A 26,232-nucleotide genomic window follows, 5' to 3' on the forward strand; every position below is an offset into this window, starting at 1 on the left:
ATTTCTACAGGTTTAAGGTTAGCTGAGGAATTTAAACTCCTTTCCTGGAATGTCGGAGGGATAACGTCACCAATAAAGCGTAAAGCGATTATTCAAAGATTAGGTAAGCTAAATCCCAGTATCGCTTTCCTACAAGAAACTCATCTTAAAGACATTGAAATCCCTAAATTAAAAATTAAATGGGTCGGTGAAGTCATAGCCACCCCCTGTTCAATCAGAAAAAGTGGAGTAGCTATTCTAATTAACAAAAACCTCGCGTATAAAATCTTAAACATTGAAAAAGACCCTAAGACTAGATTCATATTACTTCACATTCAAATCCACAACACAAAACTACTATTATGTAACCTATATGCTCCAAATAACTTTTCTTCCAAATTCTGGAGTCTAATCCAGACTAAATTATTCCCTTTTATAAATCAGCACGTTATAGTTGGGGGCGATTTCAATATGTCAATATGTACTGAACTTGATAGACTTGACATTAGAAATAAAAAAGAATATGACCGACAAGCTAAATATTTCAAATCCTTTTGCTATGGGATGAAACTAGTTGATATTTGGAGAATTATTAATCCTGATACACGCGCGTTCACGTGCGAATCTAAAACTTATAAAACATTTTCAAGGATTGATTATATCCTAGTCTCTGAAACGTTATCAATCTTTCAGATAGATCCTCAGATAAATGATATTGTCATTTCGGACCATGCCAGTATATCGGTCTTGCTTCCCTCATTAACTCAAAATAAGAGTAAGAATCAAAATTTTCATTTCCCTAGATATCTGTATAATAATGCAAGATTTTCCTTATGGCTAAAACAAACATGGAGAGACTATTGTGCCAATAATATCTCTTATTTTAATAAGATAGAGATATTTTGGGAAGCCGCAAAAGCGGTTCTAAGAGGCCAGATTAAAGCCTATATGTGTTCTAAGCAAAAGAAAGCGACTGCTCAAGAAAGTTATATGTCTAATCTAGTCAAAAATACATATAAAAAATATATTAATATCCGAAATGATCTAAATTGGAGGAATTATCTTAAAGCCAGACAGGAAAGGGATATTGTAATAAGACAAAAAATACAAGAAGAAGAAATGAAAATTAATCTCTACTATAAAAGTTTTCATGGGTGCTCCGCTAAATATTTGGCTAAGCTGACAAAAAATAGGAAAAAAAAAAATTTTGTTCTGACCATAAGAGAAGATAATAATAAATACACAAACTCCCAAGAAATTGGGGATTTTTTTCACTCATATTATCAACAATTTTATACAAATAGGGAAACTGACACATTACAGGAAGAATTATTTTGGGCTAAGATGAATATCCCTAAAATAGAAGACACGGATCTGTCCGCTCTAAATAGCCCGATAACGCAAGATGAAATAAAGAAAGCAATAGATAAAACCAAATCCAATAAAGCAGCTGGACCTGACGGCTTACCGGCCGAATTTTTTAAAATCTTATCGGAAGAGATAGTAGAGACACTGGAAAAATTGTTTAACCATTATTTCAGTAAAAATCAACAGATCTCTAAAAATTTTACAGCAGCTATTATTTCATTAATATTGAAGAAAGATAAAGATCCAGAAGACCCTGCATCATATAGACCTATATCTGTTCTTAATACAGATTATAAAATTTTAACTTCTATCATAGCCTCCAGACTTGCAATCTCTTTTGATAAAATAATTCACCCTGACCAGACAGGTTTTATGTCCACACGAAACTCTTCTAAAAATATTCGTAAACTTTTGACTTGTATAGACTACCTATCGAATGCTGATAAAAGTGAACAGGAACAACCTGGTCAGGATATAGCTTTAGTTAGCCTGGATGCCGAAAAAGCTTTCGACGCGATTATATGGAACTATCTATTTAGATCTCTTCAGGAATTTGGCTTTAAAAATCAATTCACACAATTTATACATAATATTTATAACAATCCTATTTCATACCTTCTCATCAACAATAATTTGTCCGCTCCGCTGGTACTAGGAAGAGGTACAAGACAAGGCTGCCCCCTATCACCATTTTTATTTAACATTGCTTTAGAACCGCTAGCAATTTGGCTTAGGGAGACAATCACAGGTATTAGGTTTGGCACCCAAGTCTTAAAACTTCTTATATATGCAGATGATCTTCTCATTTTTTTAGATAATGTAGCACAGGAAATCCCCAGTGTAATGGAAAGCTTGAATACCTTTAGCTCTTTTTCCGGCTATAAAATTAACTACAATAAAAGTGAACTAATGTGGATCAAGGAAAATAGGCTCTCAAATTGTATCCATCCTTTCAGAACGTCGGAAATAGTGAAATATCTAGGTATCCATATTCATGCTAATCCTAAACTCTGGTATAAACTCAATATACCTCCTCTTATACAAAAAATTAAAATTGACTTAGAAAGTTGGGTATCGTTACCTATTTCACTGTCTGCTCGCGTCAATGTCATCAAGACGATTATATTCCCACGACTGTTATATCCGTTGCAGAACCTACCCTTATTCCTTCTTGCTTCCGATTTACGGAAATTATATTCTATATTCTCCAGATTTATCTGGAAGAACAAAAAACCACGTATCGCATTAAAAAAATTAATGCACCCTCGGGGTTCAGCCGGTCTTGCCTTACCTAATATCGAATTATATAATATCGCGTGTTTAGCCAAAATCGCTATAGATTGGTTAGCAGACACAAATACATTTTCTTGTCTGTCTATGGAAAGTTTTATGACATATCCTTTCTCTATCAAAGCTAGTTTACACTGTTCATATAAAGATCTACCTTCTAATATCAGTAGACTGATAACGATAAAAAATATTATTAAAGCCTGGCAAAAACTTTGTACTCTCCTAGGACTAGATTATTCTTTTTCCGAATTTCTCCCGATTATTGGCACGATAGATTTCTCTCCAGGACATACACAGGCCGTATTCAAAAGATGGGCCCACCAAGGACTTACAAATATGTATCAAATTCTTCATAATGATGGGTTCATCCATACATTTGAGTCTCTCGTTGTCCAATTCGGCCTCCCTAGAAAGGACATGTTTGCTTATTTTCAACTAAGACATTATGTCAGTAACCAATCATGGGGCCTGGACCGGTCTCTGGCATGGTCTGATATTAAAAAATGTATCTTGAAATTCAAAATAGGATTACCCTCAATTTCTCTTATGTACGATATCATGCTGAATAAACAGAGCCTTATTTTTCTTAATAGCACCTTTATTTTTTGGTCACGAGATTGTCCCAATCTAGAAGAGGGAGAAATAGAACAGAGCTGTAGCTTGGTTAATAGGAGCCGAGTCCCATCAAGTTGGAAAGAAGCACATTTCAAAATACTAAATAGGTTCTATATAACACCAGTTAAACTGTCAAAAATGTATATCTCACATTCCGCTAACTGTCCTCGCTGCTCATACCCTAAAGCAGATTTATTGCATATGTTTTATTACTGCCCAAGATTGATACAATTATGGAAAAAATTATCCTTCTGGTTAAAAAAACATTACGGTGTTGACATTCTGTTCAAACCAGAGAGTATTATTTTTCTCAATATCCAACTTAGCAATTCTCCTTTGAGACTAAAAACTTTGTCCTCAATTATATTATCAACTAGACATCTTATAGCAAAAAACTGGAAAGCGAAATCGGCCCCCTCTTTTTCTATGCTTACTCAGGGAATACAAAACCAAATAATTTTTGAGTCTTTCCATTTAAAATCCGCCAAAGAAAATAAAATAAAAAGATTCTTGCTAGACTGGCTACCAATAATCAAGTCATATTTACCTTCTATTCAAAAACGAATACTATCCCCGTTTTTAAGTTCAGATAGCTTTATGGAGTTAGTGGTACATGATGAATTCCCGGCATCATGGATTACCAGTCACAGAGAATAATTTCATGATTGAACTAGACATTATACATAGGAAACATTGAGTGGGGTGGTGTCGGAGGGGTTTTTTCTTTTACTTTCCCCTTTTTCTTTTTTTTTTTTTTTTTTTCTTCCCGCTTTATTCGGGTTTTCCCTTTTCTTCCTTCTTCTAGTATTAGGATAAAAATTCTAAGCCAAGTTTTTGTTTAGATACTGACAAATTATGGAGAAATGAAAGAAAAATGTGAAATTTCTTGCAATGTATTTTTGATTTAAAGTTTGTTATTGTGCCCTGCGTGGCAGATATATTCTTTTTGATCAGTATAGGGTATTATTTTTCTGATGGCTTATGTAATAAATAAAAGATTTAAAAATATAAACATAAGTCAGCTGAATAAACAACAATGCTCAATATTAAAGGGACATTGTAATAGAAAATTGCATGCTATAATTTAATAGAGCATGTTATTTTTGCATTACTTACCCTAGGTAACTATGGGGTTGATCAAAATTTATTGGCATGCTAGTGGCTGCATATCAGCCATTTTCAATGCCGACACAATCGTCCATTTAACAATTTTTAGCTTCAGGGCTATTAACGGCAGAAGCATTTTAGGATTGTGATCACTGGAAATATACTGACAATAACATACGCAGTTTATAAATCATTATCTACCAAAAACCAATCCAAATTGTGATCGACCCCTATAAGTTTTAACCCTTGCAAAGGAGTTACACGCAGTGAAAAAGTCCTGCTTTAGAGCTGTAACCCTTGAACCTCTTGAGCTGTACACAGAAAGTCAATCAATCAGTAGTGGCAGTAGGACAGACCCCTGCAAGACTTTCAGCTCCCAAGCAGAAGTTTACCTATGTGTTTAACTCATTTGCAAGGGATTAAAGGGACAATAAACTGCTTGGCACAACTACAATGGTATAGTTACTACTAAAATGCACATGCTAGTCTATATTTATTTAAAACAACTATAACCTTTCTGATTACAGTATTATCCTTGTATTGTGCAAACAAATGTATTAAAAATGATATAAAACTACATTTAGGCTGCATGTATAAGCTGTATTATTACATGTAAATATTACCTACAAGACATACAATGTTGTTTACACCTGATCCCATTTTACAGATGCAAATATACAAATATACCGAAATCCAAACCTTTTCCGATCCCGAGCAGTTTGCGTTTTATTCATGTATATATAATGTTACATGCATAATATAGGGCAATGCAGCCACACAATAAATGTAAAGAAATATAAATCTCCCGGTGTGTTTTGTGTATGCTAACCAGAAGAGAACAATACAGCGGTAAAAAGCCGGCAACCTGTGGATATGCAGCGCTTCATCACTGAGTGCAAGAATACCTAAGCCCCTAGATGGCAGCATCGAGTATAAAAATTTGGAGCTTCACCAGCTAGCAACAGTAAGAGGTTAAAGGGACACTGAACCCAAATTTTTTCTTTAACGATTCAGGTAGAGCAGGCAATTTTAAGCAACTTTCTAATTTACTCCTATTATCATTTTTTCTTCATTCTCTGGGTATCTATCTTTATTTGCAAAAGCAAAAATGTAAGTTTAGAAGCCGGCCCATTTTTGGTTCACAACCTGGGTTGTGCTTGCTGATTGGTGGCTAAATGCTGTCCAGTGTACTGAACCAAAAATGGGCTGGCTCCTTAGCTTAGATGCATTCTTTTTCAAATAAAGATAGCAAGAGAATGAAGAAAATTTGATAATAGGAGTAAATTAGAATGTTGCTTAAAATTGCCTGCTCTATCTGAATCATGAAAGAAAAAAAAATGGATTTAGTATCCCTTTAAAGTTGGAGAAAGGATTTAAAGAGAGCTTCAGAAACCAATGGATATACAATAGCATGGTGACTATTAAATGTGCTATTGTAGTTGTACCCCTTTAACTTATAGGGCTAGATTACAAGTGGGGCACTATTTAGTGCTCCCACACTCGTGTTAACATAGCTAGATGGAGGCTTTTTTGGCACATCAGGTTTAACTCGTATTACAAGTTGAAAGTAAAAAGTTTGTGTGCGAGGGAAACCCGATGTGCACTAATAAAATATCGTGACCAACTTAACTTCTCCCCATAGAAATCAACGGAGAGAGCATACTAAAAAAAAAAAATACCTATTCTCTCGTGCTAATCTGACAGGAGATCTGAAAATTCCAAATTCCAATGTTCTTCACAGAACAATGTAATTTTTATTCTAAATACATATATTTATATATCTATATATACCTATATCTGTATATCTATTCCTATAGATATATAGGTATAGATATCTATTTTACATAAACATTATAAGATATATATATATATATATATATATAAATATATATTTAATAATAAAAAGTACATTATTTTCTTGTTCCTCTGCATAAATGCCAGAGTATATTTTGAGCAGTGTTTTGGGTCGTTGTGTTGTTGAAATATCCAGCCCTGGCGTCAGAGGCGTAACTAGAAACCACAGGGCCCAGGTGCAAGAATCTAAGAAGGGCCCCCCCCCACCACCCCTCCCCCCTCCAAAAAAAGGTGAATTTAATACAAATATATATATATTTTTACATTTAACACAGAAAAAAATGTGAATCAGATTACATGTCTGCAAAAGGAGGTACCCTGTGCCCACAGTCTTTGAGATGGTCTGACCCCCTGTATATATATAGTGACACTATTTAACCCCCCAGTACTGTATATAGTAAGTTAGTGACAGTGTGTAATCTGCCGGTGAGATGGCTGGCCTGACCCTACCCGCCCAGTACTTTATAAAGTGACCACAGTAGTCAGTGACATGGTCCACCCCCCATAATGTATATAGTGGTACTGTATAGTGACACTGTTTACCCCCCTGCCCCCCCCCCACCCATGCTGTAGTAACAAGGTCTGTAATTTGCTGGTTCCACTAACATACACAAACACACATACTACATGCATAAATACACACACAGTCACATACATACACACACACACCATACACGCACACATAAACACCAATGGGTAAAACATAAACACTAACCCCTGTAGTCATGTCACACTCACATGATATCAGTGCAGGCAGTGGTAGGTTAACGTTTTTTATTAAAAAAAAAAAAATTATAAAAAAAAAACAAACAAAAAAAACAACAATTTTTTTTTTTTGGTTGGGCCCCCACCCTCAGGGGCCCAGTCGCACCTGCGACCTCTGCACCCCCTGTAGTTTTGCCCCTGCCTGGCATAACTTCAACTTTGTGACTGATTCCTCAACATTATTCTCAAGTATATGTACTATATGATATTGATTGGAATCCATGCAATCCTTAGCGCTGCGGAATCTGTTGGCGCTCTACAAATAACCGATAATAATAATAACCCTCATCTTTAACAAGATTCCCAGTACCAGCACTGCCCACACAGCCCCACAACATGATGGAACATCCACCAAATTTTACTGTGGGTAGCAAGTGTTTGTCTTGGAACGCTGTGTTCTTTTGCCGCCATGCATAGCGCCCCTTGTTATGACCAAATAACTGAATCTTTGTTTCATCAGTCCACAGCACCTTCTTCTAAAATGAAGCTGGCTTGTCCAAATGTGCGTTTGCATACCTCAAGCGACTCTGTTTGTGGCGTGTGTGCAGAAAAGACTTCTTCCGCATCACTCTCCCATACAGCTTCTCCTTGTGCAAAGTGCGCTGAATTATTGAACGATGCACAGTGACACCATCTGCAGCAAGATGATGTTGTAGATCTTTGGAGGTGGTCTGTGGGCTGTTTTTTTTTGACTGTTCTCACCATGCTTTGCCTTTGGCTCTCTGATATTTTACTTGCCACTTCTGGCCTTAACGAGAACTATGTCTGTGGTCTTCCATTTCCTCACTATTTTCCTCACAGTGGACACTGCCAGCTTAAATCTCTGTGATAGCTTTTTGTAGCCTTCCCCTAAACCATAATGTTGAACAATCTTCCTTTTCAGGTCATTTGAGAGTTGTTTTGAGGCCCCCATGTTGCCACTCCTCAGAATACCTTTTCTCATGATTGGATGCACCTGTCTATGAAGTTCAAGGCTTAATAGGCTCACAAACCAATTGTGTTTTCCAATTAATCAGTGCTAGGTAGTTACAGGTATTCAAATCAAGCAAATTTATGCACCTGACTAATTTCGTTTTGATGCATATTGCACATTTTCTGTTAATCCAATAAACCTCATTTCACTACTGAAATATTACTGTGTCCTTTAGTTATTTGAGAGATCAAAATTAAATTGCTCATCCAAACACCCAATTATTTATAAATGAAAATCATGAAAATTGTCAGGGGTGCCTAAACTTTGCATACAACTATATATATATATTTCCATCACGTGCAAAGAGCAGCAAAATTGCCTACTAATCTCACCTGCTACAGTTACTGCGCCACTCGTAATCTGTCATACAAACAAAATTGACATGCGCTAATGATTTAGACCAAGCAATTTCTGTATTAGAAGAATGACCCTTTAAATGTTACATTTGATAAAGTGAAAATTCCTTTATATTAAAATCCTTTTAATGTGTTCTTTATAAACATTTCAATATAGAACAAATATCAAGAGGAAATGCAGATATTTGTGAACGCTTACTTGCTTAGCTCAGTTATTAGATATATTAAGTGGTTTACAAAACAAGATATCTATTTCTTTGTTGTTGTTTTTTACATTTTCTAGATAGAGCAAATTGTATCTTTTTCCTGCAACTACTTCAATGTATAAGAACCCACTTCCCTGGCATATATTTAGGTTCTGTTTATGTAATATTACCCACTGGCAAAACTAATCAAATTACACTAGGAAAATTAAATAATTATGCAGCATTAATTATGGCGATGGAAATGTGCCCTTTGCAGTTTCATATTAAAGTTGCTGATTAACTGTATATTAATTGTGAATAGATTCTTAAATCCTTATGAAGAGGATTTTTGGAATTGACATCTTAGTTGTGTCTAGTACATGTGATGTTTTAATTATGAAATAATTTTTATTAATTTCAGAAATAATAGTAGGAAAGGACCTTGCATCAAGCATTTGTAGTTGCTAGGAGGTTTTACAAGTAGCCTTGTACCCAAATTCAATAAAAAAAATAAAATAGAAACATCAGTAAGTGGTTGAGCACACTGACTGTTGCAGTGAAGGCTATTAGATAAAGAACAGTTTACAACAATTGTTCTGGAACTTATTATATGTAGATACTGTGAGTTATGTTTTCAGATCTCTGCCCAGAAACCCTTCCTTGTAGGGGGAAGTGAAACACTTTTTTTATTCTTTCATGATTCAGGTAGCACATACACTTTTAAACAATTTTCCAATTGTTTTCTGTTATCTAATTTGTCTCATTCTTATGGTATCCTTTATTGAATAGCATATAAAGGTAGTTTCAGGAGCAGCAATTCTATTGTGTCATGAAACTACACATTCTATGCAGTGTTCATAACTCAAGATCATAGAATAACCCTTATTAAAGAATTAGCAACCGTTGCCCTAGTGGCGTAATAAAAAGACTTGCATTAGGCAATTTGTTATATAAATGAATGCTGAATATGGCCGTGGGTAGCGAGAATTGGATATTTTTGCAGCCGTATTTATTCGTGTGAAGGTATAACTCACAAAGATATGTGCAAAGCCAGATAAATCCGGCACTGAAAAATACCTGAATGCCACTACTCACGGCCATGTTCTTTATTTGTTTATAGAACAAATCGTTGAATGCACCTGTCTAGTAATAGAATTCTTATTGTGTTTGCGTAACCACCAAGTGATAGCGACACAACAGCACTAGCAACAAAAGATCGCCAACTAAATCTGAGCTACTTGTAGGATTGCAAGCTGTTCACCAGAAAAATACAGGACGATCTCTAGGTGACTGGCACAATGGTAGCTGAGATCACACAATGCTCCCCCACAAAAGCGCCCACTCTTGATTCAACCATCACAAGTTAGCAGTCATTTTACCCCATGGCTGCCAGTAAAGTTATAAATCATCAAACATTTGACCTCTTCAGCTGCTGCACCAAAAGTAAACAGTAGTTATTTGAACCCCTTGGCTGTCACTTATGTCTTTCTACTCTATATTTGTATTGCATTGAGGCATAGGAGCAAAACACATTGACTTTAAAAAAAAATGGACATGTAATTTCCATTATTTTTTGAAGATTTGACTGGATAGGTTGCTAAAATACTGGACTGTCCAGTTGAATACGAGAAACCTGGCGGATTAGCACACTTGAGAAAACACGATCAGGTTTACGCATGAGTAAGGGTGTTTAGATTTTCTTTCCAATTTTCTAGCTCCATTGAATTCTATGGGGGAATACGTTGGGTAACTATATTCAAACTTTAGCTTTTTGCGTGCATCGGGTTAGCGCTCATGCAAAAACTTTAGCAATAAATAGTGCGCCACTTGTAATCTAGCCCTAAATGGGCTGTGTTTAAAATGCACAAAAATCACGATTTCATATACAAAAATAAACTCAAAGGAATAATTTATGTTATCGTTCATATTCTGCAGATGGTATAACAAGTCATTGTAAAAACATTAAGGGGAAATTACTTTTACATTACACTGTCCCTTTAATAATCAAAAATTGAGCTGGGATTTACTTGGATGTTAGGAAGTGGAAGTTTAACTTGGAAGTGCATAGTTTAACCCTTTCACTGTCAGAAACAACAATTACTAGACCAGCCAATCTAAATCTATCTTTTAAGGCATCAGTAACTCATTTGGCAAAAAGAAATGACCTTCCTGCGTAGTTCCTCATAAAATCCTGATATTCCGTTATTTACTTTTTATAATTTTATTGCTACTTTGTTCTCCTTGATAAAATGAACTCATAAGTTTATCTCTATCAACAAACGAAGAATCACATTTACAGTAGATACGCATAAATTCACTTCAAAGAGATCCTTCAGAAAGATTTGCACAGCAAGTGGCGTCTGCGTTTCATGAATCTTTGCAGACTGCAGTGGGTGCTGTAGCAGATTGTACTTGAGACCGGTCTAAAATTAGAACATACGGCTTTCGAAAGGAACATGAAAAGCAAAAAAAGTTGATACATTTTTAGAAGCAGGCGAGTGTGTTAGTGTTTGTGTGGGCATATGTATGTATGTGTGTGTTCACGTGAGCATGTGTATGTGTGTTCATGTGAGCATGTATGTGACTATTTATGTGCTTGCATGAGTTTGTGTATATATGCATGCATGAGTGTGTTTGTATGTGTGTGTTTGGGAGTGTATGTATATGTATGTTTGTGAGCGTACGTGTCCCTGTTCATGTGCATGCTTTTGTAAGTGTGTGCATGTGTGTTCATGTGCATGCATGAGTGTGTGTATGTGTGTGTTTGGGAGTGTATGTATATGTATCTATGTTTGTGAGTGTGTACGTGTGTGTTCATGTGCATGCTTTTGTAAGTGTGTGCATGTGTGTTCATGTGCATGCATGAGTATATGTGCATGTGTGTGCAAGTGTCCATGTGTTTATATGCATGCATGTGTTTATGTGAGTTTGTGTACAATTAAGTGTGTGTATGTTATGTGCATGTGTGTATGAGTGCGCTTGTGCAAGCGAGTGCTTACATGCATTTGTGTGTCTGTTTGTGTGCATGCATGTGGTTGTGTGTGTGCATACTTGTGTTTATGTGAGTTTCTGTGCTTGTGTGTGTGTATGGTTATGTGCATGTGTGTATGAGTACGCTTGTGTGAACGAGTGCTTACAAGCATTTGTGTGTGTGTTTGTGTGCATGCATGTGGTTGTGTGTGTGTATGTGTGTTCATGTGAGTTTGTAATTGTGGGTGTTTATGGTTATGTGCATATGTGTATGAGTACACTTGTGTAAACGAGCTTACGTGCACTTGTGTGTGTGTGCATGCATGTGGTTGTGTGTGTATGTGTGTTCATGTGAGTTTGTGTGCAATTGTGTGTGTATGTTATGTGCATGTGTGTATGAGTGCACTTGTGTAAATGAGCTTACGTGCACTTGTGTGTGTTTGTGTGCATGCATGTGGTTGTGTGTATGTGTGTTCATGTGAATTTGTGTGCGATTGTGTGTGTGTGTGTATGTTATGTGCATGAGTGTATGGTTATGTGCATGTGTGTATGAGTGCACTTGTGTGAGCGAGTGCTTACATGCATTTGTGTGTGTGTTTCTGTGCATGCATGTGGTTGTGTGTGTGTATGTGTGTTTATGTGAGTTTCTGTGCAATTGAGTGTGTGTATGATTATGTGCATGTGTGTATGAGTGCGCTTTTGTGAGCGAGTGCTTACATGCACTTGTGTGTGTATTTCTGTGCATGCATATGGTTGTGTGTGTGTATGTGTTTTCATGTGAGTTTGTGTGCAATTGAGTGTGTGTATGTTATGTGCATGTGTGCATGACTGCGCTTGTGTGAACGAGCTTACGTGCATTTGTGTGTGTGTGTTTCTGTGCATGCATGTGGTTGTGTGTGTGTTCATGTGTTTATGTGAGTTTTTGTGCATTTGAGTGTGTGTATGGTTATGTGCATGTGTGTATGAGTGTGCTTGTGTGAGCAAGTGCTTACATGCACTTGTGTGTGTGTTTGTGTGCATGCATGTGGTTGTGTGTGTATGTGTGCTTATGTGAGTTTGTGTGCAATTGAGTGTGTGTGGTTATGTGCATGTGTGTATAAGTGTGCTTGTGTGAACGAGCTTATGTGCACTTGTGTGTGTGTTTCTGTGCATGCATGTGGTTGTGTGTGTGTTCCTGGGTTTATGTGAGTTTTTGTGCATTTGAGTGTGTGTATGGTTATGTGCATGTGTGTATGAGTGCACTTGTGTGAACGAGCTTATGTGCACTTGTGTGTGTTTCTGTGCATGCATGTGGTTGTGTGTGTATTCATGTGTTTATGTGAGTTTTTGCGCATTTCAGTGTGTGTATGGTTATGTGCATGTGTGTATGAGTGCGCTTGTGTGAACGAGCTTACGTGCAGTTGTGTGTGTGTATTTTCTGTTCTGCTGCAGAATTACAACTTTAAATCATTACTCCTCTCTTTAATAGCCATAGTTGGAAATTTACAGCTCCTCTCCTGTGACACCAGTGCACATAACTACTGGCTGTGCAGTATTTAAAACTTGGACTCACTTTAACCTCTAAGGGCTCAATTTTTTAAAGTTTGGGCGGACTTGATTCACTATGGTGAACATGTCTGCTGAACATTGCATAAACAGTTGCTTGTGCAATGCCGTCCCCTGCTCGCTGGCAGGCAATCGGCCACAAGCAGGTGCTGTCAATCATCCCGATCAGAAAGGATCGGGATAATTTCACTACAACAAATATAATAAATATTTGCTGCAGGAGCATATAAACTAATTGATATCTGTTTGTTTTGCTGCCAAATATAGGAAACCTCATGCAGATGAGATAGACTTAAAGGGGCATGAAAACCAAAGTTTTTATTTTATGATTCAGATGGACCTTTCATTTTTAAACAACTTTTCAGTGTACTTCTTTCATCAATTTTACTTCATTCTATTGCTATCCTTTATTGAAGGAGTAGCAATGCCTACTGGTAGCTATCTGAAGTCATCACTAAGCCAATGACAATAGACTTATATTTGCAGCAACCAATCAGCATCTAGCAACTAGCTCCTGACCCTATCTATGTATCCTTTTCAGCAAAGGATACCAAGAGAACTAAAACAAATTAGATAATAGAAGAAAATTGGAAAGTTGTTTACAATGGTATGCTTTATCTAAACCATGATAAAAAAAATAAGTTTTATGTCCCTTTAAAAATCGTAAACATTAAAGAGACATGAAAACCAGAAGTTTTCTTTCATGATTCAGATAAAGAAAACAATTTTTAACAACATTCCAATTTATTTCTATCATCTAATTTGTTTCATTCTTTTGGTATCTTTTGCTGAAGAAATGCACATGGGTAAGCCAATAACATGATGCATACATGATGCATATATGTGCAGCCACCAATCAGCAGCTCCTAAGCCTCTTTAAATATGCTTTTCAACTAAGGGTATCAAGAGAAGGAAGAAAAATAGATAATAGAAGTAAATTGGAAAGTTGTTAAAATTGCATTCTCTCTCTAAATCATGAAATCGTGAAAGAAACATTTGGGTTTCATGTCCCTTTAAATCCAAAATATTTATGAAATCCCAGTTAGTCTGTCATGTATTTGAAAAGGTTTATATTAAATTATTCAGTAGTTTATTTTTGCAGAATAATGATAGGAACTGTACTTGTATTGTAGTAGCAATATTTTGTTGAGAGCATTATTACCCTTTTCCTGGCTACTGTTTTTAAAGCATTGTAGGATGTGCAGCTGTTCACCAGTTCAGCAAGGACTAGGCTATGCATAATGCATCCTTAAGGATTACATGATGCCTTCAATCCTATAAGTATGTATACTAATAAGGAGAAAGGATTCTTGCAAACTAATTTAATGCCGCCTTACTAATCGAGTTTAAAGAGAAGCAGGCAGATGGATGACAAAATAAGTCCTATTTGTAGTGTGTATAAGGTCAAAGATAAAGCAGAAATAGAATCTACTTATTTATTTTTATCTTAGTTTGAAATAATGTATAATGGTTCTTGGATCTTGACTTGGAATAGTTTTATTACTGTTATGTTTTGACATACTAGAACATTTTCATGGCAACATTTGACAGTACATATATTGCAACAATAATATCACAGAAATACTCCAGAGTTGTGTCCTCTTTGTTAAAAGGACACTGAACCCAAAAATGTTCTTTTATGATTCAGATAGAGCATGCAATTTTAAGCAACTTTCTAATTTACTCCTATTATCAATGTTTCTTCGTTCTCTTGCTTTCTTTATATGAAAAAGAAGGCATCTAAGCTTTTTTTCTTGGCTCAGCACTCTGGACAGCAGTTTTTGATTGGTGGATGAATTTATCCACCAATCAGCAAGGACAACCTAGGTTGTTCACCAAAAATGGGCCGGCATCTAAACTTACATTCTTGCATTTCAAATAAATATACCAAGAGAATAAAGAACATTTGATAATAGGAGTAAATTAGAAAGTTGCTTAAAATTTCATGCTCTATCTGAATCACAAAAGAAGAAATTTGGGTTCAGTGTCCCTTTAAGCTCAATCCATCTGCTGTGTCCTGTTCACCATTAGGTTGGAAGCATGTCTGGTGTACAAGTTTAACTCTTTACTCCAAGCCAAACATGCTGCAGGAGATTAACTGTGTGTTTAAACACTTTGCTGGATTTTCAAATAAACATTTGTGCAGCAATAATACAAAAATAATAATAATAAATCCAATCGATCTATATCCTTTTAACCATTTGGCTTCCATAGAAGGCTGCCATGCATTGCATTATGTAGAGAATAATTTTAACCCATTGACTGCTAGAGATGGCTGTATTGCTTTAATTCTCTCTGCCATTTGTTTCGCAATGCTTAAAGGGATACTGAACCCATTTTTTTCTTTAATGATTCAGATAGAGCATGTAATTTTAAGAAACTTTCTAATTTACTCATTATCTATTTTTCTTCTTTCTCTTGGTATCTTTATTTGAAAAATCACCATCTTTGGTTCAGCACCTGGGTAGGGCTTGCTGATTGGTGGCTAAATGTAGCCACCAATCAGCAAGCGTTATCCATGGTGCTAAACTAAAAATGGGCCGGCTCCTATACTTACATTCCTGCTTTTTCAAATAAAGATACCAATAGAATGATGAAAAATTGATAATAGGAATAAATTAGAATGTTACATGCTCTATCTGAATCATGAAAGAAAAAATTTGGGCTAAATATCCTTTAACAAAAATCCTTATAGCCATGACAGCTTGAAAGAATCAAACTGGGCATCTTACTGTGCAACAGACATTGTGCATTGTGGCTTCGAAAAATGTAGGTTATCAAAGTGATCTGAAAATTGTTAGTAACATCAAGGTAACCCAAGTTCTAAAATGACCTATATTAAATATTATGGATATTTTTAATGGTTTGAAGAATGTATAGTTAGTAAAAATTCAAGGTAAATGGAAAGTGCGAGTATATTAGCTTATTGCTGTTATCTAAAATCAGAATCCGAGTTGCAACATTTATAGTTTACACTGTTCATATTTCATGGATTTTTTATACATTCCTCGAACCTGACCATAATAGGAAAAGGCTTTTTGTACCATCCTTAAACGTCCAGCTTACTAAATTGCCTCTTTGCGTGCAAGTCTTTGAATTGAATCGCACCCTGAGACATTCGATATTGAAGACATTTCAAGTGTAAGGATTGCTAAGTAAATTCACTAAACCCTCATTCATTGCGCTAAGATAGAGAATCACTGAAGCAGCAAATGTGAAAATCTGCACAGTGCACTATATAGAAGATTTTTTTTTTTCTATAGTTGCCAAATTAAGATGCAGCAATTGACCCTGGAAACCATCAAACCATGCATGACTGAGTATGGAAAAAAGGCTTCTTATTCAAGGAGCATCTATTTATCCATTTCAATATATGGATAGTTAAGATATTTTATTCTTAGTTAATGATTGACAAATTCTTTATTAAATGCTGCAATATTACTGTAGGGTTGATTGAGTAGCATTACAATGTAGTGACATGTTTGTTTGTTTTTAACTCCTTTTGCATGATACAAATGATACTAAGATACAAGTATTTGACTGGCCTGGATTCCAGTTCCTCAACATTCCATGTGACAAAATTGTATAGCAGTTTGAATTAGAAAAGGAAAAAAGAAAAAAAAAAGACCAAATTAGAAAAATAGTAGCAAAATCTAGCACAGCAGTTAAAAGGACAGTCAATTCCAATTTTTTTATTGTTTAAAAAGATAGATAATCCCTTTATTACCCATCCCCCATTTCACAGCCACCATGGTTATATTAAAGGGACAGTCTAGGCCAAAATAAACTTTCATGATTCAGATAGAGCATGTAATTTTAAACAATTTTCCAATTTACTTTTATCACCAATTTTGCTTTGTTCTCTTGGTATTCTTAGTTGAAAGTTTAACCTAGGAGGTTCATATGCTAATTTCTTAGACCTTGAAGCCCACCTCTTTCAGATTGTATTTTAACAGTTTTTCACCACTAGAGGGTGTTAGTTCACATATTTCATATAGATAACACTGTGCTCGTGCACGTGAAGTAATCTGGGAGCAGGCACTGATTGGCTAGACTGCAAGTCTGTCAAAAGAACTGAAAAAAGGGGCAGTTTGCAGAGGCTTAGATACAATATAATCACAGAGGTTAAAAGTATATTATTATAAATGTGTTAGTTATGCAAAACTGGGAAATGGGTAATAAAGGGATTATCTATCTTTTAAAACAATAAAAATTCTGGTGTAGACTGTCCCTTTAATATACTTTTTACCTTTGTGATTACCTTGTATATAGGGCTCTTTTGACAGCCCCCTTATCTCAGGGCTACTTATTTATTATCCATTGACTTGCATTTTAGCCAGTTAGTTTTGTGTCATACACAACTCCACGGGAGAGAGCACAATGTTATCTATAATTGGAAACATGGATTAGCAGTCTATTGTTGTTAAAAGCTAATAAAAAAGCATATGATTAGAGGCTGTCTGTGGTGGCTTAGAAGCAGGCAGAAATTTAGAGGGTTAAAGGTTTTAGTATAAAGTATATTAATATAACAATGTTGGTTATGCAAAGCTGGGGAATGGGTAATAAAGGCGTTAACTATCTTTTTAAACAATAACTTTTGTGTAGACTGTTCCTGCAAGTAAAATTTAAGAAACATATATATTCAGACTTACAGACACAAAAAATACACCATCAAAATAAAAGCTATGTTGTCATAGCAAAATAAAATAAGATAAACTTACTTAAAGTGATTGTAAATTCTAGAGTTCGTGATTTTGGCAAGGATAATTATATGCCTATGCAAGTATATCAGATAATAAAAAGGTAGTTGACCCAGTTTAAATACCAACCAAAGCAAGTAAACCCACGTCATTTTTTATATTAGTTGTATTTATTATGTAGGATAAAATATTTCTAGTTTTACTCCGTGTCGGCTGTTCCTTCGCCCCTTGATAGTCTCTATCGGCTCTGCAGTGATGTAGAGAGCAGTCCCATCCTCTCTCCACGTAGGCTTCAATGGGCGCTTCAATGTAGGCTTCAATATCTTAATGTGAGCCCTATGGCATACACACGGGTTGGCTGAAAAAAATTGGACTTCCCAGTGGGCTGGCAGAGGAGAGTAAATGGACAATTATTAGCGGCACAGATTTAACCATTTAATAAATCGGTAAAAAATGGTAGATATACACTTCTACATTGACAAGCATTACATATATTGCATTAGCTTTGCTAAAGTTTACCTTCACTTTAAGTGTGTGTTTTTTCCAATGGATGTGTCCCTGATCTGCAACATTATGTACATTATAGCAACAAAATTATAGTTCTAATTTATTTTGGAACCTGTGTTTTGTATGCACACTTTTTGCAAAACTTTAATGCCCCATTAAAATGGGTCTTTATACACCTCTTTCTTTTACATACCTCTCAGGGGGTTGAAGGGAGCAACCATGATTTTGTAGGAGGGGCTGTGTCAGGAGGGGGTAGCAGGTGGTTTATGGGTTGATCATTGGGGTGTCTTGGCGGTCAGTGGGTGTGTTGGGGCAGTTAGTGGGTGTATCTGGGCAACAATTCTGCAAATAAAGACATATGGGTGTCTCAGAGGCACAGCAGAGTAGAGCTAATTATTAGGTACTATCTTCCTCAAATAGATACAGTTGGGAGGTCTGCTTTTGTGTAAAATTGTGCTTGTCCCACACTTCTTAGAGAGACCAAAAATCTGTAACTTAAAAATGTTATTGTTTAAAAAGATAGATAATCCCTTTATTACCCATTCCCCAGTTTTGCATAACCAATACTGTTATATTAATATACTTTTTACCTCTGTGATTACCTTGTATCTAAGCCTCTGCAGACTGCCCCATCATCTCAGTGCTTTTTAGAAACTTTCATTTTAGTGCTGGTTCATGCATAACTCCACAAGAGTGAGCACAATGTTATCTATATGTCACTCATAAACTAGCACCATCTGGCTGTGAAAAGCTAATACAATGCACTGAGATAAGAGGCAGCCTGCAGGGGCTTAGAAATAGGCAGAGATTTAGAGGTTATAAAGTATATTAATATGACAATGTTGGTTGTGCAAAGCTTGGAAATGGGTAGTAAAGGCGTTATCTATCTTTTTAAACAATAAAAAAAACTGTCCCTTTAAGATTTAAAAGTGTCATACAACATTAAGAAATATTCTTTAATGACAATATATATATATATATATATATTTTTAATGCTTTGAGCTTTGCTTAGGACAGGGGGCGACAGTGTATTATCTTTATTACATCACAATAAAGCCTTTCATAAGTAGAGGGAAATATTGAAATAGAACAGATATTATTTGTCAGCTGCAGAAGTCATAAATAGGGAGAATGTAATCAAAATGATCTAACGATAATAGATTTACAGCATATCATTTCATTATGTAAAAGTAAATTCTGGTGTTGCTATCAAACATCGTCAAGTGTTTAATAAAGTTTTTATTACATGCTTTACTAGATGGAAAGACGTATGCAATCTTAGTGAGTCCAGGGGACTGTGTTTTGGGTATATACAGTTCTGTTCATCTTTATCTGTGACAGAGTTGTACCCGTGAAGTGACAGGCTCATGGTGAATAGCCAAGGACAAACAAATGTTTGCTAATCATTCCTTATTTGTTTTGTTTTTGCAGGACAAATGACCAGCTGGTAGCATTTTTATCCAAATATAGAGATATGAACTTCCTGAAGTCGCACGGCAGAGACAATGCAAGGTAAAGCACTAGCTTCTTGGTATTATATATATTTTGCCATAAGGAGAGGGACCACTTATGTTGGAAGCAGGGTGGTATATGATTTATTATCTGATTTTGTCGGCGGACATTTTTTGCCATGTTCATTTGTAATGGAGACAGAACAGATTCGTGTTGCAAATAATTAGCATTTTAGTCATCTGTGTTCCAAAAGGAAGAAAACAAATCCTTATATGTAGGGTTGCACCGATACCATTTTTTTAAGACTTTTTTTTCAAATACTCACCGATACCAATTACCGATACTTTTTTATGTCATGACAGTTTACCAAGCACAATACAGACTAATGACTTAAGATAGCTTCTTTATAATTATGAACTGTAAAAAAGAGATAATCCAATACTCGTCCACGGTAAAAGATAGAGCCACTCAGAATCCAAAGGTAAAAATAGTAAAAATAAATCTTTATTATGGATACTCCATGGGATAAAACATGCACAAAAAATGATCTCAGCTAAGAGAACAATAGGTGAAGTCTGACCGGTTTCGGCTCAGCGTGGCCGTAGTCATAGACACATAACAGGTGTTCAGAGAGAGCACCTGATATACCTGTTAACCACTCCCCAAAAGGGAGGGGTATAGAAACATGATTAAAAACAAACACATTACTCAAAGCTGTTGAGAAGAGGGATGCAGAATCATATATATATATATACAAAAGCTATCAGTGGGTATTAGAAATAAGGACTACAAACTTTAACAATATTGTAGATATAACAGTTAAGATAAATAGTTATAATTTGTAATGCAGAAACACCATTTGACACATATGTGCATATATGTTTAAATCTACATATAAGTTAGGCGAAAAACCATACCAAGGACTAATACCTTTTACAATATTGTAGATAAGCTGTTAAGATAAATAGTTATAGTTTGTAATGCAAAACCACCAATTTAACACATATGAGTTTATAAGTTTAAATCTACATATAAGTTAAGGTAAAAAACCATAATAGATGGATAAAGGACCTACTGAGAACAAAAGGAAAAATGATGATAATCTTATCATGAGTGTTAATCTTATTATTAATATTAATATAGGGAACTTGAGGGAAATATAGATGGTATCATGAATATAAACTATACCATCACCCTGTATTAACCAATAGTTAGAGAACCGTTACCTCAAGCTCAGATTACCTCAGGAGAGCTGCTAGTTATCCATATTTATGTTCTCATTCAAATATGGGCATGTAAGGATCCATGAACCCTCATATTAATCTAGTAAAGACATAAAGTAAGCACTATCTATGCCAGTAATTTATGATGTCAAATTCGGAGTTAAAACCCCCAGGTACCAGGCTACCGAGCCTGTGTATCCAATAAATCTCCTGTCTGGAGAGGATGTGGAATTTATCACCCCCCCTTGGTGGTCTAAACACTGGCTCAATAGCCTGCAACCTGAGGGTTCCAACATCTCCCAAATGAACTTCCAAGAAATGTCTGGACAAAGCTGAAACAGCCCTCTCCTGTGAAATATAGGAAAGGTGTTCCCTGATTCGTTTGCCCACGGGCCTAGTGGTTCTGCCCACATATTGTTTGTTACACTGGGTGCACTCAATTAAATATATGACATATTTGCTGCCACATTTAATGCAACCCCTAGTGTCAAAAACTTCTGATGTTCGTGCTGAGGTGAAGGTTTTGGAAACAAACATGTGGTCACATGACTTGCATGCCTTTTTGCCACACTTGTAAGTTCCTTTGACCTTCAGCCATGAACTACCACTATCTTGTTGGGGCAGCATACTAGGAGACAGAATGTTTCCCAGCGTCAAGTTACGTTTATAGATGAAATTACAGCCATCATCCATAATTTCACGTAGTATTGTATCCCCACGAAGGATAGGCAAATTCTTCTCTATCACCTTACAGACTTTATCAAACTGATTAGAAAAGGCCGTCACTAAAGTGGGTTTAATTTTAGTAGAAGGGGGATTCATTGATTTACTGTCTCTTTGCCGTCCATGGACACTTTTCCTGTCCATCACTGAGACTTCCGAAAAGGTCTTATTAACCAATCTTTTGGGGTAACCCCTGGGGCTGGAAAGCTACAATTTAAAGGGGTGATTACTGGATGCAATTGGGTTGTAGGGTGCCTATATAACTTATCAGTCTGATATTTGTACTTTATACAAAGTAATATAATTTAATTCTGAAAATAATATTGGGGAAGGAGTATCCCAGTAATCCCCTTTGAGAAAAATGGTGCATTTGCATTCTACTGACCCAACAGAAAATAGGGCTGGTCTTCATATTTTTCCAGGGCTGCTTTTTATTCCCAGTCCAGCCCTGGCTAAGGATGTTCCTCAGAGTACAGTATGTTTTGAGCATAATTGTGCAAGATGAGAACTAGCAGTATAATAGGCAATCTAGCAATTAGAATAATTTTTCAAACGTTAGGGGCAAGTTATTAAGGAACAGAAGCCTCTATGCATGTTTAGCTATAAGTCTGTTTCTGCTATCAGTAAGGAGGTTTGACGCTAAGCTGAACAGTCTCTCACTTTACACAATACTGCACAGGTCAGAAAGATATTTTTTGGCCATTAAATCTCAGTTTATTAACTGCCCAGTACTTCGGGGGTTTGTCTGAATGAGGCACAGTGATCTCTCCCAGGTAGGCTTCCAGCTGTAAAGTAACAGGTTTTGGAGCACTGCTCTGACATAGAATAATGCAAATAACAGCAATTTGTATTGGCAGAACAGAAGTGAACAACTTTTCCACTCCAGCTTAAAATAAAATGGGCACATGCAGTTTGAAAAACGCCACAAAATGTGAATGGGTAGGAATTGGAGGTATCGGTTTAAGTATCGGTGCATTTGCATGAGTACAAGTACTCATGCAAATACTTGGTATCGGCACTGATACCAATACTAGTATCGGTATCAGTGCAACCCTACTTATATGTTCCAATAAATACTTCACATTTATACAAAATGCTTTTTAAACATGCAAAAATGTGTATGAGACACACACTTACACAAATAAAGACACACAGAGATACACACACACACATACATACACACAAACACACAGAGACAAACACACACATACATCTACACACACACATATACATACAAACGCACACACATACAGACACATACAGGTATATACACATACATACACTCACACACAGACACAGACAAACACACACACATACAGACACACACACACACACATATACACATACACACATACAGTCAAACACACATACACACACATACAGACACACACACATATACATACAAACACACATACATACAGACACACATATATACACACACAGACACAAACGGACACACATAAAGACACACACAAGCACACACACACTCACATACATATAAAAAAACACAAACACACACACATAAAGGCACAAACAAGCACACAGACACATACATATATAAACACACAAACACAGACACACATACAGGCACAAACACACGCATCCCATTCAAAAGAGAGCAGATAAGTATAATTACCAGAGATTTGTATTACTGAGTTTTGCAAGTTTTAACTTTTTCATTTGTATTTTTGAGTTGGAATTAAAAGTCAATGGTTAATATAATCTGTGCTTGGTGTAGTATAATGCTGCTACAATATTTATGTTGGGTAAGCTAATGCATTCTTTCTCTCAGAAAATAGATTACTATGAGGGTGCGGTCTAACATTCACATTGGATAACTCTTAAACACTAAGCAGATAGAGCACAAATATTAAATGTATGTTTTACATATCATATTTAATGTATATTTAATCAAATCTTATTTAATGTATGTTTTACATATCATATTTAATGTATATTTTACATATCATATTTAATGTATATTTTAATTATCATATTTAATGTATATTTTACATATCATATTTAATGTATATTTTACATATCATATTTAATGTATATTTTAGGTATCGTATTTAATGTATATTTTAGGTATATTTAATGTATATTTTACATATATTTAATGTATGTTTTACATATAATATTTAATGTATGTTTTACGTATCATATTTAATGTATGTTTTGCGTATCCTATTTAATGTATGTTTTATGTATCATATTTAATGTATGTTTTACATATCATATTTAATGTATATTTTACATATCATATTTAATGTATGTTTTGCATATCATATTTAATGTATGTTTTACGTATCATATTTAATGTATATTTTGCATATCATATTTAATTTATGTTTTACATATCATATTTAATGTATGTTTTATGTATCATATTTAATGTATGTTTTACATATCATATTTAATGTATATTTTTACATATATTTTATCTATGTTTTACGTATCAATATTTAATGTATGTTTTACGTATCATATTTAATATGTTTTATGTATCATATTTAATGTATGTTTTATGTATCATATTTAATGTATATTTTACATATCATATTCAATGTATGTTTTACATATTAGATTTAATGTATATTTTACATATCATATTTAATGTATATTTTACATATCATATTTAATGTATGTTTTACATATCATATTTAATGTATATTTTATATATCATATTTAATGTATGTTTTACATATTAGATTTAATGTATGTTTTACATATCATATTTAATGTATGTTTTACATATTAGATTTAATGTATGTTTTACATATCATATTTAATGTATGTTTTACATATTAGATTCAATGTATGTTTTACATATCATATTTAATGTATATTTTATATATCATATTTAATGTATGTTTTACGTATCATATTTAATGTATATTTTACATATCATATTTAATGTATATTTAATCAAATCTTATTTAATGTATATTTTACATATATTTATTGTATGTTTTACATATCATATTTAATCTATGCTTTATGTATCATATTAAATGTATGTTTTACGTATCATATTTAATGTATATTTTACATATCATATTTAATGTATATTTAATCAAATCTTATTTAATGTATATTTTACATATATTTATTGTATGTTTTACATATCATATTTAATCTATGCTTTATGTATCATATTAAATGTATGTTTTACGTATCATATTTAATGTATATTTTACATATCATATTTAATGTATGTTTTACATATTAGATTTAATGTATGTTTTACATATCATATTTAATGTATGTTTTACATATCTTATTTAATGTATATTTTACATAACATATTTATTGTATGTTTTACATATCATATTTAATCTATGCTTTATGTATCATATTAAATGTATGTTTTACATATCATATTTAATGTATATTTTACATATCATATTTAATGTATGTTTTTCATATCATATTTAATGTATATTTTACATATCATATTTAATGTATATTTTACATATCATATTTAATGTATGTTTTACGTATCATATTTAATGTATATTTTACATATCATATTTAATGTATGTTTTACGTATCATATTTAATGTATATTTTACATATCATATTTAATGTATATTTTACATATCATATTTAATGTATGTTTTACATATTAGATTTAACATATACATACAAACGCATACATACATATATTCGCATACACCTACACATGTACAAATTCACACATTACCACCCCTTATCCTATATGTTATCTATTTAACTCTTCTCCGAAACCTTTTTTTCTTTAGTAACCCTGTTTCATATATGTATTGGAGATGTGCATTTGTTTTCGTTATCTGGCCCTAAATAAATAAATTAAAATCTCCTTACCATAAAAATATAATTGCAGACAAATAAATAAATTATATTGTAACAGTTTTGCACCTTTGTAGAGGTTAAAGGGACACTAAACCCAAATGTTTCCTTTAATGATTCAGATAGAGCAGCAATTTTAAGCAACTTTCTAATTTACTCCTATTATCATTTTTCTTCATTCTCTTGCTATCTTTATTTGAAGAGTAGGGATGCAAAGCTTAGGAGCCGGCCCATTATTTGTTCAGCACCTGGGTAGTGCTTGCTGATTGGGGGCTAAATGTAGCCACCAATGAGCAAGCGCTATCCAGGGTGCTGACTGAATCTAAAATGGGCCGGCTCCAAAAATTTGATAATAGGAGTAAATTAGAAATTTGCTTAAAATTGCTGCTCTATTTGAATCATGAAAGAATACATTTGGGTTTAGTATCCCTTTAAGCTGTAATTCACCTCCATTCATCTATTTCTATAGCATTTAATTGTGTATTTGTATACGCAATCGCAAGCAATAATGCAAAAGCAGAATTTTGTATTGTGTATGAGTGCAACATTTAACTAATAATTTGTAATACAAGCTCAGTGAGTCTGCCAGTAACACTATTTATGTATTTTTTTTTTGTAAATACATTTTTTATTGAGATTTGTTAGCATGAACAATAGTACAACAGTGTATGTCCGTTTGCAGAAGGAAAAAGTAGAAAAAAAACTGATAGAAGGAAATATTACCTTCTAGATGATTTAGCAAGCAAATGCGTATGTTTGATCTGGGTACAATTATATAACAGTCATAAG

General features: G+C 34.4%; 1 protein-coding gene across 1 annotated transcript in view; it reads left to right on the forward strand.

The window, feature by feature from the left end:
- Window positions 1-26,232, forward strand: part of XYLT1 (xylosyltransferase 1) — a 448,706-nt gene that overhangs the window by 310,998 nt on the left and 111,476 nt on the right. Inside the window, exon 5 of the mRNA XM_053694736.1 lies at window positions 19,646-19,726. Within this exon, the coding sequence (XP_053550711.1) occupies window positions 19,646-19,726 (81 nt within the window). The remainder of the gene's footprint in view (window positions 1-19,645; window positions 19,727-26,232) is intronic.

This window comes from Bombina bombina, chromosome 11, assembly GCF_027579735.1.
Source record: "Bombina bombina isolate aBomBom1 chromosome 11, aBomBom1.pri, whole genome shotgun sequence".
Taxonomy (NCBI): domain Eukaryota; kingdom Metazoa; phylum Chordata; class Amphibia; order Anura; family Bombinatoridae; genus Bombina; species Bombina bombina.